Genomic DNA, 16,730 nt, shown 5'->3' with positions numbered 1-16,730 from the left:
CACAGATCTCCATATATGGGCATATCAGTCACATGGCGGTGGCATGTAGGTGTTGCAGCTAGATGTGAGGGCCACATAGCGGCCCAACTTCAATTGAGAGCATATGTCAACAATATCCCTCTGTTCTGTGTGTAGTAGACCATAAGACCAAAGTCTGCTGATATCCCTCTTCTGTGTGTGTATAGACCACCAACTACATCTACTGCTTACACACCACTGGATGACGACATGGCCCAGAGCTTTTGTTTGATCGCATCCTTTCTCGAGCTGTCTGATAATACAACGAGTGTTCAGTACAGAACTATAGCAGCTAACTTTGTAATTCCCCAGCCGGTTAACAACGAGCGTTGCCATATCCGCGTATTATAAGCGACTTTGGGCTTGTTTTTCTGTAAAGTTGCTTGTAAAAATTGGCAGTTGAGGTTTTGTGGGCTTGTTGTTTCTGTATTTGCTTATTTTGGGCTTGCTGTGTAATTTTGTTTAAACCAGTGTTTCTCAAATAATATTCATGTCAAGGACCCCCAAATGAATATGCATTTGTCTGCGGACCACTTAGCCCAGGGAACATGGCATAAAATAAAAATATGTCCAAATGTCCAAAATAAACAAACATTTTATGCCAGGGAACAACACAAATCTTATATGGGGATCCCCCCCCCCCCACATAAGATTTGTGTTGTTAAAATGTCAAATTGTTTTTCCAATTTTTTTTAAAAAATAGCCAATGTATTAGGCCTAGGTTTAAAGGGCGGTTTAAAGGGCGAAGGGCTCGCTTCTTTTGGGCTTGTTTTCCTAGACCCTGGTTGCTTGTTTCTCTCTCAAAACCTGGCAACACTGGCTAACAACAACACACCGACGGGACGGGTTGACCAGACTAGACAGACTGGTAGCAGCTGCCAGCAGCCAGAAGCCTTTGTCTCTTCTGTTCCTCTGATCCAGCAGCAGCACACCGGCGTTTATCTACCGTCTTTTGTGTGATTTTTACGTTTTTGTATCTTTCTTTTCCCACCTGACAAAGATTTTTTAAAGTGAACCAAGATAGGCGGCTTGGGAACCAAGATGTCGAACCGAGTGGTGTGCAGAGAAGCAAGTCACGCCGGCAGCTGGTACTCTGCTTCGGGTAACTGTCACCAGAGAACCCCGGCGTTTAGGCAGCATTGGATGTCCCCGCCTGGTTGTGATCCGTGTTGTTTCACTGTTTAGTGGGTTTGATCATAATATGTACCATCGTTTGCTTGTTCAATAAGAGCCGTTTGATTCATGATCTGACCAGCTAGCAGCTCTGGTCCAGAGGTAAGAGGGAGCGTTAGCGAGTTCTCTCTAACGCTCTGTTAGGAGCGGATGCCATGGACTGAAAATTCCACTTCGTGCGAGGTCTCTAACTTTAGTCAAAATAAAGAAAACGATTTCGCTACTCATCAAAACAAAGGCCGTATTGTATTGTTGAAAGACTATTCTCCACGATGGGAAACGTCTCAGCACCCCACCTTCTCTCTATAATACACTTTTTGGGCAGAAAATAAAATATGTCCGCCTGACGGAAATTATTTTATTTACTCACCTCCGCCTTCTACAGATCTGGTCAATGGTAATTTATATTGACCAGAACTGTAGAGGGCGCAGGTGAGCAATTTAAACTATTTCTATCTGGCGGACATATTTTTTTTCTGCCCTAAAAGTGTATTATAGAGAGAAGGTGGGGTGCTGAGACGTTTCCCACCGTGGAGAATAGTCTTTCAACAACACAAAACAGTATTTGTTTTGATGAGTAGCGAACTAGTTTTCTTTATTGTTTTACTAAAGTTGGAGACCTCGCACAGTAGGAATTTTCAGTCAATGGGAGTAGCATAGAGCTTTAGAGAGAACTCGCTCTGGACCAGAGCTAACAAGCTAGGACAGTGATCCAGCTAATGCTAACGAGCAGCTATAGCTGAACACATTCGACCGCATGAATTGTTTTGAGCTTATTCAGCACATTCTCCCTGGTGGTCGATGGAGATGTTTTAAAAACAAAGGCATATACTCTGCAATTTGCTTTTATTTATTTTGTTTTACTTGGCAAGCTGTTTGTTTGGTGTCAGCCTGAACTTGTAAAATAGCAAACTTGGGCTAAACCTTACAGTAAAACTTACTGGCCTGCTAGCTGTCTAGATCTGGGAATACATTTCTAAAAAGGCAACCCTAGTAGTGACAATAGCAGATCTACTAGCTCACAACGCATCGCGTTGTGAGCTTGTAGATCTGCTTGTAGATCTGCTATTTTCACTAGTTTGGGTCACAGGGAGACACAAAATGTCTCTTTTGGGTCTAGAGCTAAAACGATTGGGAACCAGTGATGTAGAGGATGGATGAAACCATTCACACCCAACTGTCAAATGATTTAATCAATACGCTTTTATTTTGCTGTCATGTTGGGTCACTGACTCCACAGAATGTTGTGTTGTTCTGCCTGGGAACAAAGGACTGGGCAGGGCAGCAAATTGAAGGTTCATATTGCACCGACGACCCCCCCCCCCCTCTCTCCAGTCACAGTGCTGCCAGTTTTCGCGAGAGAAACGAGCAACCAGGTTTAGGAAAACAAGCCAATTGAGCACATTTTCAGTTTTTCCTACCTGCTATCGGCCATTTGAAAATAATCGATGTATAAGCTCACATCTTGTAGATCTGCTATTTTCAAAAACTCTTGCAGTGGAATGTGGATTAAAAAAACAACAACATTCTAACGACACAAATGCTCCCTGTGGCACAACATTTTCATGAAAATATTTCAGAACCACTGGTTTAAATAATAAAACAAATTGGAAACATACCTAAATAAGCAACTGCACTTTAGAAACGAGCCCCAAAAAACTGCAACTACCAAAATTTACAAGCAACTTTACAGAAAAACAAGTCCAAATAAGTCGCTTATAATAAGCGGACATGGCAACACTGCCCCCTCCCCCATTTTACCAGCTAGCTGCTAGTTCCCTTCTATTAAGCCCAGCAAGCTTGCCTGTTTATCCCCTCTAAGCCAGTCCTACTATAATGTCACAATGATAACCCCTCATGGTACTTTGGACATGGAAGTTAGTTGAGTCAAACAGTTATTTAACGCATTAGGACCTGAGGCTGATTCTACAAATGTCTTCTAAAATCCTAACAGTTTTCTGAAAAACGTATGTTGTCAGTGCTGCTCAAACTCTTTCACGTCAAGGAAAAATGATATGTATTTAATTTAGCCATGGACCCCCATCTCAAAATATTTTGAGATGGATGCTTTCCCGGTGCTTTTTTTTTGGTCTGTCATTATTAAAACAAACCATAAAATCCTCAAGATTGGAAGAGTCACCATGATAGCTGGACATGCCATAATCCAGAGTATCAAAATTATACCAATAAAGGCTTAAGTAAAGACCCTACAGATAAACAGATTGCTTCGTTGTGTTATCATCTGACAACCAGAGTTGTCAGGTCAAAACTCCTTTTGTATTTGTGTTGGACAATCTTAGATAGTTTGTCACAAATAACTTGTGCATATTTTCCTGGCTCCCAAGAGCTTGGTGAGGGCAGTGATAATATTTATACTATTTATACCTAATATTTATACTTGTCACAATTCTTGGCATTTTGACACTGTTGTGTAAGAAAGTATTCACCTGTTTCCTAGGCTGTGTTTTCCACTTCCTGTCGATTTCATTGGATATCATTGGTCATCTGACCAGTTTCATTGGATTTCATTGGATCAAATCGATCCAGTGGTGTTTATAAAGTGTCTGGTTTAATTGGTACTGCTTATATTGTTTGGTTTGTGTCCAGAATCGGGAATAAATCAGAAATCTGACCCTTTTCCTTTTTCCTCAACTATTTGCCAGGATCCCAGCTGAATCTACAATTAGAAGGCTGGCTGTCCCAAGCACAATCCTCTATCAGACCTGCTAGAGCCATCATAGCACCGTAAGCAAGCATAGCATACATTCTGAAAGGGGAGGACAACATCTCCCCGTGTCATGTACTAGTGATTGATGGATAAAAAATAATCAATACTTTGATGAAATAATAAATGAATAATCAATCCCTAATTTAGTCATAGCCGAAAAGTTTCAAAAATGTATATAATGTATACTGATAATAGCAGATCTACAAGCTCACAATGTGCCGTGATGCGACACGTGAGCTTGCAGATCTGCTTTTTTCACTATTACACAAAACTGTTGTGTGACAAAGTATAAGATAACGCTGGTAATGTGTTAATCGATTCGTTCATAGATATAAATAAATGAATATATTTAAAAAGTCTAAGTGGATATGTTCTTGTGTTCAGGCATGCTGGGTATACATACTGTGGCGCTTGTGCAGCACATGCCTATAAGCAAGTTGACCCATCGGTTACGTGAGTTATTTACAGTTTATTTTTTGCATTCAACATCTTGTGGGGAAATAAGTAGAATATTTGTGATCTTAAAATGTGCCCACTCTATGCTGGGGGTATATAGTCTTGTTTGTAGGATTGAAAAATTAGATCTTAGATGGTAGTATACAGTGTTGGTGGTGTACTTTTGGGAGAAAGTGTGAATGAGCGTAAGCCTTGTTGTCCTGCAGTCGTAGGGTGTTCATTCTGGGACCCTCACACCACGTGCCCCTCTCCCGCTGTGCCCTCTCCCCTGCAGAGGTCTATAGAACACCCCTCTACGACCTGAGGATTGACCAGAAGGGTATTCATGGTTTTTCTTCTTAAATTGCGGTGTTCTCTCAAGCTTGTTGTATGTGGTTGCGCATTGTTGTGCGCCGAAAATAGCCGACCTACAAGCTCGCAACACTTCGCGCTGTGGCGCGTTGTGAGCTTGTAGATCTGCTATTTTTGGTGCGTGGCACCGGCGCGCAACTAAATATAAATCAGGCGTCACACTTACTTGGACTGTAGTTCATCATGTAATTTGTATTCCTGCTTTGATCAGAAGCTTCATTGTTGAAGATGAATGTAAGAATTAACAGGGAAATGTGAGGAAAAGGCAAACGGAAACATGACTTGATTTATACCCTAGCTATTTCTCAGTTTATGATAATAGATTTGTTTTGCATTAGGATTCATTAGAAATGTTGTTTCTGGTCATTTCAATTAATTGGATTATAGGGGGGAAAGCACAAGCATTGGTAAGTAGAAATGAAGGCAAGTTCTGTTTATTGAGTGTGGTTTCTCTCATCTAGAGAGGATTAGATGCATTACATATGCTTGCTTTGTTATACAGACCTCAAGCAGCATGGGGAGATTAAATACATTTTAAATAACCTCTAGGGCCAGACATCTCCCTGACTGTTAGAATAAAGAGACCTTCTGTGTGAAGTTCAGTGCTGCAAAGCAATTTCTGTACATTCTCGCCTTTTTAAAGGAGGCCATGCTTTAAAATATTAAATCGTCACGTAATAAGGAAGGGCCATGATTATGTTGAGAGTGTAGACACATTAAAACAAAGGGTCTTCTCTTGCAGTTTATGCTGACCTCTGGAAAACTGGGATGTTTGAGCGGATGAGCCTGCAGACAGATGAAGATGAGCACAGTATTGAAATGCACTTGCCTTACACTGCTAAAGCCATGGAGAGGTAAGATGTGAATGATTGGCATACTCTATATATTAATAATATATAACCCCCTCCCATAATTATCAATACCTAACCTTGACATTAACAAAAAAGACAGTTTGTTAAGTTATGTGTTTCACTATTTTTCCCCCTCTTCTTTAGTTCATCCAAAATCACATTGGTGCAGTCAGAGACACATGGCAAGGGTTGAATGCATAATTGATACAGCCTTCTGTCAGTTTGGCAATAGTTAAATGCAATTTCCTTGCTGTAGAAAAGCTCTGATCAGGTAATGTGAAGGCAACTGAGATGGCAGCACATTTGTGATATTGAATGAACAAGATACCTCAGTATACTGTAGGTAGACGGGTAGGTAATAGGTTTCCCATGGAAACTGAGAGGTGGGCTAATTACACCAGCGTCATCTTTATAATCCAAATCCTTTGATAGCACGTGGAGGTTTTCTAATTAATTTTCACCGATGGATGATCTGTGTAAAATCAAGATGCCGTGTTACAGGGTTTTCTTCCTTTTGTAACCTGATTTCTGACTAGATTTTGACAGTGAAGTGCCGTTATGAAACCCAGGTTGTATCGGACGTACATTAATTCTTACAGTGTTACATAAATTTCCATTTACAGCCATAAAGATGAATTTAGCATTGTTCCTGTGCTGGTGGGTGCCCTGAGCGAGTCGAAGGAACAGGAGTATGGGAAGCTGCTCAGCAAATACCTGGCAGACCCTTCCAACCTCTTCATCATCTCATCAGACTTCTGCCATTGGGGTAGATATTGAGAACGGCTAAAGCAGTACTCCATTGTTTTTCAACCTTATCTTCTTGTCTTTAATGGTAGAGGTAATCATCAATACATGGTGCGTCTGTTGACACTGTGTAGTCACACAAACATTAAAGACTACAGCCATTGTGCCTCTGCCACTAGGGTTAATGGCTTCACAGTGCATTCTGGGTATTCTGGTGAATCAAACAAATCTTTGCATCAATCAATATAGTTAATGTCACATATTGACTAAACAGCCACACATTTGACAGTGGAGAATTGCAGGAAAAGGAGACTAACATTTCTTGTCTTCGATATACTGTGATGTAAAATGTAGTTTCAAATCACTGTCATCCTCTGGGCCTAAAATGATGTAATTCTGTATCAAGACATCCACCAACAGATTCTTTTCTTTTCTTTGAAGGTCAGAGGTTCCGCTACACATACTACGATGAATCCCAAGGGGAGATCTACCGATCTATTGAGCACCTTGATAAAATGGTAAGTCTGTTGCCACATTTGTAAACGAACAACGCGCATGACTATGTTCATGTTCAAGAGAAACCAGTCAGAGAGATAATGCTTCATCATCACTCATTGTTTCCCTCTGCTTGTGAAGGGGATGGGCATTATAGAACAACTGGATCCCATGTCCTTCACAAACTACTTGAAGAAATATCACAATACCATCTGTGGACGTCACCCCATTGGAGTGCTGCTACATGTGAGTTCTGTGACCACAGAAGTAAAACCAATTACACAAATTCCTCCTCAGGCGGGGGGTTATGTTTATGTGGGGGGGATTATGTTTTATTGATTTGACATAATAGCAAAATGGCTGCCGTGTGAATATGGTCAGTATAAAAGGGTTGATGGCGGTTAGTGTGGGAAGATGAGCACTTGCAGATGACAAGAATAGAGGCTATGTGCGTGACATCATCGTACCCGGAAGTTATGCGGGAACGTCTACTTGAATTATCCTCTTTCTACAGTATCTGCAAAGTTTTTGTTTCATAAAAATCCACCGTAGACATGTTATGAGCTACTTTCTGTCAAGAAATTCCGTGCAGGTGATTATTTTTCTGAGCTACTTTCTGTCAAGAAATTCCGTGCAGGTGATTATTTTTCTAAGTGTCTGTTTGGAAGCGCTCGTTTTCAATAACGCAATAATGCCTCCTGCATTATGTGCAATTTAGAAACGGGTGGTACGCAGGACCGTTGAGTAATTTTCAACGAGCGCTTCCAAACTCCAATGTTCCATGCTGCTCAATGTTTTGCCACTCAGTCTAGATGATGCGTCCCGGTGGAAAAGTGATGCATGTGCATACTCGCTATTTCAAATAATTGGAAAGCCTATAAAGTGGAAGGGAGTCAAGCCTCTGTAATTAATCTTGTGTATGTGTGTGTGTGTATATATGCTGTATATACAAGCATGCATGTGTGTTGAGAATGTATGACCAAATGTCTATATCATCTCTGCAGGCTGTGGAAGAGCTGAGGAAGAACGGCTTAGAAATGAACTTCTCGTTCCTGAACTATGCCCAGTCAAGTGAGTGCAGGAACTGGCAGGACAGCTCTGTGAGTTATGCTGCCGGGGCACTCATCGTTCATTGAGGTCAGCTTTCCCAGGAGCCACTGCAGCACCTCCAGCCCCCCACCCCCCCCCTCCCCCTTACTATCTATCGCCATACCCTGACCCAGAAACCCCCTTGCCCCCTAACTACACCCCACTATCTGCAGGAAGGACCTAGACACTTAAAGCCAATACAGTCTCCTTTCTCCCTCAACGCTCCTGCCTTTCTCCACCCTCCTCTGTTTGAAGTGTGATTCAGAGCTTTCGGTTGAAATGTTTTTGCTTGAAGTGCAGATTGAGATTGAGCAGGAGCAAAGGGGAAGAGATAGGAGTGCTTATCATTTTGACGCGGAGCAAACGTGGAGGGGAAAGTCTTACTTGGGGGAGTTTTGCCAGGACTGTAGTTGTCCTCTCTTAATCGTTTTAGTTTTCCTCAAAAGTTGTAATGTAATCTTTACATTTGCACTCTTTGCGACCTGTGCTCATGTAATTTGCCTCAGATAAGAAGAAGATAACACAAGGAGAATATAAGAGTTTCCCCATGGGGATTAATAAAGGTAATCTTCATCTTCATAAGGAATGATAATACAACTGCAGATTTAAATGGAAATTAAATCGGAATATCTAAATGTTGCCAGATGAAAATGAAATGAGTGTTTTGACTGTCTGCTTCAAGTTATATGCTACTAAAATTGAGAATAGTATCATAGGTAGCTTCTACCACAGTTCCAACATATGCCTACAATTGTAGATTCTAACAAAGGGCTGCACCCAACAAAGTTCACTAACCCCCTGCTGTAAAATACCAAAAAACCTTTATTATAATTATTATCCTCATAATAGTCTGTTTAAATATCTTTTATTCCTATATTGTTCCCTTTATTTCTCTCTATTTTGTAGTTTTATTAGAGATACAAGTATTTACGAGCAATGTGGCGGTGCATTTTAACAAAGGCAGTGTTGTCCTCTCCGTCATCAATAGAGTTTGCCCAATGGTTTGGTTGTGGCAACACTGCACCCACATTGAATTGAGATTCTAGTAGCACCGAATAGATGTTTCATTCTGGTCAGACTGCAGTAGTGAGTGTTACAGAACAGGTCATCCTTTCTGAATACTCAGGAAGTTTAAGCCGACGTAGACACGTTTAGCCTCTACCCTTACTGCCACTTTGATTCTGCTTGGTTCTCCACACAGGAAACCTGTTGTAGGTCCTTCAGACCCGTCTTGAGCATGGCGTTCAGAAGTATCTCTCAAATCAGATCAAAACCAGATCAGATTCTAGATGAAATCTACAGTAGATTTATTTCCACATGTGGCTGAAGTGCAAATGTTGAGCTTACATTTTAGATGATCGTGTTCGTAATTTTCAGCCACATTGGTTAAACAGACCTCAACTTTAGGGCGCCAAAGGAACTTGGAAAATACTATTTTATTGAGTAAAATGGACACTAAAGTCATTCATGTCATTCGTATATTGCAATGATTTCCATGTTCCACACCCCTAAACTCCAAGGTAATCTTTATCTTTTCAAGTTTTCCTTTGCCCTCATAGTAATTCACTGTCTATAAAAATCAGCTATGAATTACTGAGGCAATATGCAGAACATGAGAACAAGTCAACTAGGATCGGTTTTGTTATCACACTCCTGCATAAGACTAATTACTTACTAATTACTCATTTCCTTTTTGAAGTCTACGGGACAATTCACAGAAGATATCGAGGTTTTTCTCCTAGGGGCAGGAATCGTTACATAGCCAACAACAGAGATTTGACCATACCTTGGTCTGAATCCTGACATGTAGAAACTAGAAATATTAGGAATATTTAGACTACGAAACGTCATGGCAATTGCTTATTACAAACATTGATTCAGAACATTTTTGTCATAGTATTTTTATGTTGTCTGTGTATTGCTGCTGTGTAAAATACCTCAAATGTTAGCTATATCTGTGGGGGGGAAATGAATCAGATTCAAAGTGGCAGTATAAATGTAGCCGTTTCTGGAGGCATGCAAAGCACAATGTATGCCCTCCTACATTTGACCTTCAATTATGACTTGTTACTGACGGATGCATTAGCTGCTGAAGTCGAGCATTATTTGTTCAGGTGAGGCCGTTCTGTCATTTCGAAACCCTTTTCTGCTGGGTTTGAGCGCAGTACCGTGAGTGGCGACGCTATTGACATGTACCCATCTGTTTCAGCAAAGTGGGCACAAGAACAAACCCGAATTCACTCGATCTTCAGAGTAAATTTAAGGGAGGCTAGTAAAGCAGGACACACTGTGCTATTGTGCCTTGGATCGCTGTTGCACATTGATTTTTTTTGTTTTGAGGTTTCTTTTAGAATGTATATCTCAGTTAATGTCACCCCTCACATGTAATCCGCCTCCACATTGTGCCCAACTATGTCTCTCTCCACCCACCGCTGTAGGAGTGCGTGGCCTGTCTCCATCCGTTGGTCTAAAATGGCACCAACTGTTATCTCTTTATTCCAGCTGGGAGTGGTGTTCTGTTATCATCCACGAATGAGACGAAGGCTGAACCTCAACACTGTTCATTTTTCTGTTCATGGTCCTTTGTTTTACTATCAGATTGTTTAATTTCTTTTCGTATTTTTTTCTTGCATAGAAAATAGGAATTCACTCGTCACAAACCTATAAAAATATATACTACTTAAATACTCCCACGAAGGAGTTTTTTTTAATCTCAGGTTCCACTGACAAGAGCGTCCCAAAATGCTCTCCGAATAAAGACCTCGGATCCATGTTACAAAAACAGTAAAATCTACTGAAAAGCATGTCTTCTCTGGTGTCTTATTCCTTAGTTAGATGTAATCTTACAGCAAATGAATGACTTGCAATTATGGTTGATTCTTGTTCCTTAATTGTCATACCATCTTAAGTTAGTTTTCTTTTGTTCACTATTTTCAATTGAGAAATAGCCTAATTTATTTTTAATCCAGTGCATAATTATATGGTAAAGAAATGTTTGAGATTGTATTGTGACTTTTGCCAGCAGAGGGAGCCGGTTGAGCGATTAAATTAAATAAGCTGTCTTTGTTTACCATTATAGAAATAAAAATGCTCTTTATATTACATTCAGTAGTGATCCAGTTCAACAAGTGATATAAAGTACTATTTCTAGTTATTATGGGTCAGTAAAAAGATCCATAAACCCTAGCATTCCTATTCTGAGCATGTCATAATTGGTGAACATTAGACAAAAATAGCAGATCTACAATTTAACATAACACAATGTGTTGTGAGCTTGCAGATAGGCTATGTTCATTATTTGACATACAATGACAAATAGGCTATATAGGTTTAAGTGGTTAACCTTTGTGGCTCTACTGAGAAAGATGTACCATTGTATAATGGATTATATAAATCTTTTATTTAAAAAAAATCACTGGGCACATGATTGATGGGTTAGAAGATTCTCTCCACTCATCCAGGAGGTTTCCAACACCATCCAGAGGTTTAATGCTGGAGAATACCCCAGCATTTACAGTAACCTGTGGGTGGTTCACACCAGACACTTGTGGGAATTGTTAAACAGTAAATATTTTAAAATAAGTGTTCTGTTTGTTTAAAAGGTAATACTACAGTATATTCCTATAATTGCTATAGTGTTTGTTCAGTTTTCATATCTCTCCAGCTAACAAAGATAATATCAGCTAAAATGTTATGTATAGTGTTCAAGTTACAGTCTTATCTGCTCGTTTCTGTTTTACCACTTCCATTTTTCACTTCCTTATCCTGTATCTTATGAGTTCTCTCTCCTGACTGGATAACATTGGTATCCCATCCTGAAAATGTATTTTCTGTTTACTAAAGAGCTGGAGAGACGGCGAGACCCCTGTTACTGAAGAAATACTCTATCAACGATTACTTTCAGAATAGACAGAGTCTGATAACGACATGGTTTCATGTGAACCTCTGACTTCATGTGGCCAGTCTGACGTCAGTCACCTATGATGTAAGACTCCATATTTGGGCATGGTTTCGGCCTAGTCTGACTGCCATTGACTTGAAATGAAAGTTAAACATTAAAAAAATATATAAAAATGTGAAGGTACTTCATTGGCGTACTGGCAGCATGCACAAGAAACTTTACACTGATTGGTCCAGCGGTTTGCAAGATGATCCCTGCTAAGATAGACAGACCCATAACGGCATGTGGTCAGTTTAAGGTTTATATCTACCCGATCCTAAATAATAAATAACTAGAAAATGTGCTCCTCGGAGCACAAGTCTCCGCCAGCAGACCTGTGCTATTTTAATAGCACGGGTCGTCTTGGTAGAACGGGTCGTCTTGGTAGAATGTGCGTGGTTTTTGGTGTTCTGCAGGGGCGTCTGAATATGTAGTGTCTGCATCTAAGAAATGTTCTTCTTGAAGCAATGTGTCATATGGGAGTCGTCGTAATTGACTGGTTTGTTCAAATGCTTGTCTGTCTTCTTCATCTTCATTGTCTTGAACAGTTTCAGCAGTTGATTGGTGTGTTTGATCTATGTCAGTTTTCTCTAGTGCTACATAATGTATTTGATCAAGGTGGCCAATTGTTACAGTATTAAGACTTCGGCCTTGTTGTGGGATCAATTCAACTCTATAGTCCTCTTCTGTGTTACTGTTGTAGATGAGTATGCTTTCTTAGCTTTGGCCTTCTGCGCCTTTGCTTGACCAATGTTAGGTGTTCTCAGAGGGACACACATACTGGAAGGTACTGAAGGTACTGTTCCAATCAAGACTGATTGATCCTGTCTTACCTCACTTCAAAAGGCATAAATAGCCTTTTGAAGTGACACACCTATTTATAGGATTTTATTTCGTCATGCGTCCCTCTAGCCAATCAAAGGCATTGGTGTCAACATATTGACACGTGTCACGTGGAGCTTGACCAATGTTAGCTTGGCTAGGGGCCATGCTAACACACGGCGGGACGAAGCGAAAACATACTCTCCACCTCCGGCGGAGACAATAAAAAAGAGGGACAGTTGTGGACATACAAGGTTTCCACCGACAGCAACGATATGAAGGAAGCTTCTGAACTAGTGGTCTAATCTAATGTGATAGTTGACACAGAAGACAAAAGGTTCAGTGAGATATAATATGATAGGTCAACACTGTGGGGAACCCCCTCGGTGGGTTTATGCACTTTAGGAAGACCATAGATGACTGGTTTGATAGAACTAAGTATTTGTATTCAAATTAAGATCCAACTAGAAAAAGTGCTCCTCGGAGCACAGGTCAGGTAGGTGTGTGGACCAGCAATGTTCTGAATTCGCCAATCAGGATGGAATGTGAAAAATCGGACGGATCCGTCTAGATAAGGTTTGCGTGATGAATCAAGTTTTGTAAAAATCGGCCTCCTGGTGGCGCTATAATAGGGCAATGTTGAAAGGGTGGCATTTGTTCCTCAACGTAGTGTGAATGTGCGTGCAAAGTTTCACGGCAATCGGACACTGCGTTCATGATTTGCGGCATTTAGTTAAATACGGGCCATTCCTGCAAACTTTAGATGTCAATCGTAGCCAATCAGGATGGAATATGAAAAATCAAACAGATCCGTCTTGATCACATGACTATAGAGATCATGTGTAACGATTTATGTTAAATTTGGATACAATCTGAAGGAGTAATATCCAACAATGTGTTTTACGTAAGTCGGCCTCCTGGTGGCGCTATAAAAGGCAGATGTGAAAAATGCAGGGCAAAGGTTTTTCCTTGACCTGTTGGGAGTGCGCATACAAAGTTGTAAACAGATCGGTGCAGTTATGGGTAAAAACACGAATCGGCCTGTTATAGCGCCACCATGAGGCTGATTTAAAAAAATTGAAGTGGCATTTCTTCCTCGGCCTAGTGGGAATGTACTTGCAAAATTTAACGGAAATTGCATGCTGTGTTCATGATTTGAGGCATTTTGTTCAACACGGAGCACTTCTGCAAACTTTGAAAGCCATTTTGAGCCAATCAGGATGGAATATGAAAAATATGAAGTACAAGTTTCGTGTAATGACTATAGAGATACTGTGTACCGATTTGCTTGACGTTTGGAGAAAATCTGTAGGAGTACTGTAAAAAAATGTGTTTTGCAAAAAGCGGCCTCCTGATGGCGCTATAACAGGCCCATGTGAAAAATTTGGGGCAGAGGTTCTGAATTGGCATCCAGGGAGTGTGTGTGCACAGTTTCGCTGCGGTCAAGCCAACAGTGCCGGAGATTAGCTGTTCACAGACGGACACACGCACTCACGGACGGACGGACAGGGGGCAAAACATACTCGCTCGCCATGCCTTTCGGCCTGGCGGAGACAATAAGACTGTTATTGATCCCGTGGGGAAAATTCAGTCACCAAAGATGTGCCGTCTTTGGTGACTGAATTTCCCCCACGGGATCAATAACAGTTAAGATAGCGTATAGTCACAGCAGGGCAAGAAAAGTACTGAAGATACAGCAGGGTAAAAGACACCATCAATGATTAACAAAATATATAACACTATACACCCTCAACAGTGCTGTCATAGTCTTTTGTTTGTCCCCTTGGGGAAGATGAATCTATCATTATCCCTCCTGCTAAAGCTATCCACAATCTCCATGTGATGGGGGTTTAAGTGGTTGTCCATGATGATAGCGTCCAGCTTCCTCGCTATACGCACCTTCACCACCTCCTCAACCCCATCCAGGGTCGCCCCAACGAGGGCGCCGGCTTTCCTGCTGAGGTTGCCTGCGTCCCTGGCATTAAATTGACTCGCATGACGAGATTGATTGACTCACATGACCAGAGGACAAGGACATGGCTTGCTTAAGAAAACCGAAGGCCCCCTGGCCTTGAGAGAGGCCAGGAGGGTTAAAGGTGAATCATTAATCACAGTGGTTTTCAACCCTTTCCATATCAAGGTTCATTATCTATTCGGCATTTGAGCCACGGACCTACTATTTCATGAGATTTAGCCTCTCAGACCCAAGACTTTTTGGACTTTGCTGTATTAATGTGGTACCATAGAAGAGATAACAGGCAAACGTTGATCAAAATCACAATTCTTTCTCTAATTGATCTTGCAAATTAAGTAATGCAGATGTTTAACAACAATTTTACATTTTACGCTCTCAAGAGTTAAAGATCTATAAGGGTCCATTTGGTTACCAACTCTCGCATCATTTAGCTGGGGACCACCTGGAACCCCCTCAAGGACCCACTGGTGGTCTCCCCGGACCACTGGTTGAGAACCACTGATTTATCAGATACTAAACTGAGTTTGGAAATGATCCAGTCAAACCCCGCTACGGTGACTGCTCTGATTTTACGTCAAAAAGTGATCTCATTGTTGACATCAGTGTCACTGACATCACTGTCTCTGACATCACATAAGCCAGGCGACTGGCCAATTGGGCTAAGTAATAGTCTTCAACTATTTAATGCACAGACCAGGAACGAGTATATCAGAGACTTAACTAAAGTCAACAAAGAAGCCGAAGGAGAGAGACCAAGACGTCCAGTTGTCGAAGAGCCAGGACCGTCTGACAACGTTTACAACGGAGAACGGACAAGGATTGGAAGCATTCAAAGTAGGTGATCTAAAAAATAAGACATGCTATGGCCAATCTGTACGCTTTAGCTACAAATATTAACCAAATAGCCGTAAACAATGAAGGATCCATGGGACTTTCAGATTTTGTCCTGTGTTGTTACCGGTTTTATGTCGTTTCTCTCTGGATTTATGGATGACTGGCTTGCCAATGATATGAGAGTGTCTGTATTTAAAATCCTGTCAAGTTGGTTGGTTTTTAGTCTTATTGCAATTCACTTTGCATGGACAGTCTATGGAAACACAGTGAAAGACCTGTATTACAGACAAGGTACTGGACATAAAGGAGGCACACCTGATACTGCACCTGATCTAAAAAGGGGATGGTCTGTCTCAGTGGATCCATGTGCATTTAAGCAAAGCACAGCTGGCGAACCTCGCGACTGTATCCTTGTGTGATGATGCGACCAGGGCAAGCTGCAACAGAGTTACTTGAATTTCCAAGTTTCATGATGATACTGTATTGTAGATTAAATGTGCAGCCCTATAGTACATATTGTATTTGTTCTCTCTCCAAAGAGTCAGAGGATTCATGTTTTCCTGAGTTACTGAGATGTGCCTTCAAGATTCTGGATATTCTTAACAATGAGGCAACGTCAGTTATGAGGAAGGAAGATGCACCTGATGTTACCAGTCCCATCACTCTTTATTCACATCATCTCTGCTTAGTATCTTATTCAACTCTGTAATCTCCACATGTTTACCTTAAAGGAGTAGTTCACCCAAAAAATGACATATTTTCTATCAATTACACACCCCATGAAGCATTGAATTCATGGAGATTTTTTTGTTTTTGTCACATTCCTAAGCCAATAGTTTGATGACTGACGGAGACTACATTAGCATATTTTCGCTAGTAATCAAATCATTGACTTAGGAATGCAACAAAAACAAAAAATCTCCATGAATTTAATGCTTCACAGGGTGTGTAATTAATTAGATTTTTTTGGGGTGAACTCCTTTAACCAATCAAGATGGTTCTTCAGACATGTTTACCGTGTCCAATCAAGATGACTCATTAACCCTTCTTAAGCCCCATGTACTTTGTTGTACGACAAATAATGGACAATCTACAAGCTCTAACTACGTTGCATCGACGCGATGTGAGCTTGTAGATCAGCTATTTTCAAAATGTTTGATTTGTTTGCCTGTAATGACATGACCAAGTGTGGTGATTAAGGGGTCTAATAATGACGTGGCCTCCCTTTGAATCTCGGCCATCATATTGATGATG

At 40.9% G+C, this 16,730-nt stretch overlaps 1 protein-coding gene across 1 annotated transcript; it reads left to right on the top strand.

Annotated features, from left to right (window-relative positions):
• Positions 1-856: 856 nt before the first annotated feature.
• memo1 (mediator of cell motility 1) lies at positions 857-10,709 on the top strand. The gene is made up of 9 exons (XM_080448638.1): positions 857-1,120; positions 3,855-3,936; positions 4,304-4,372; positions 4,582-4,694; positions 5,469-5,580; positions 6,201-6,343; positions 6,763-6,839; positions 6,958-7,062; positions 7,821-10,709. The coding sequence occupies exons 1-9, from the start codon at positions 1,060-1,062 to the stop codon at positions 7,950-7,952; spliced, it is 894 nt and encodes a 297-aa protein (XP_080304764.1). The 5' UTR covers positions 857-1,059; the 3' UTR covers positions 7,953-10,709.
• Positions 10,710-16,730: the final 6,021 nt, after the last annotated feature.

Source organism: Gymnoscopelus braueri (assembly GCF_963280865.1).
Source record: "Gymnoscopelus braueri genome assembly, chromosome: 14".
In the NCBI taxonomy this organism is placed as follows: domain Eukaryota; kingdom Metazoa; phylum Chordata; class Actinopteri; order Myctophiformes; family Myctophidae; genus Gymnoscopelus; species Gymnoscopelus braueri.
This window is presented reverse-complemented; position numbering and strand designations above follow the sequence as displayed.

What these genes read in the sequence shown, in the direction of transcription:
- memo1 (XM_080448638.1), top strand. Translation starts at nt 1,060, where the DNA reads ATGTCGAACCGAGTGGTGTGCAGAGAAGCAAGTCACGCCGGCAGCTGG. An exon ending in GCTAGAGCCATCATAGCACC is followed by an intron (nt 3,937 to 4,303) that starts GTAAGCAAGCAT and finishes TCTTGTGTTCAG; the next exon opens with GCATGCTGGGTATACATACT. An exon ending in CCATTGGAGTGCTGCTACAT is followed by an intron (nt 7,063 to 7,820) that starts GTGAGTTCTGTG and finishes TCATCTCTGCAG; the next exon opens with GCTGTGGAAGAGCTGAGGAA.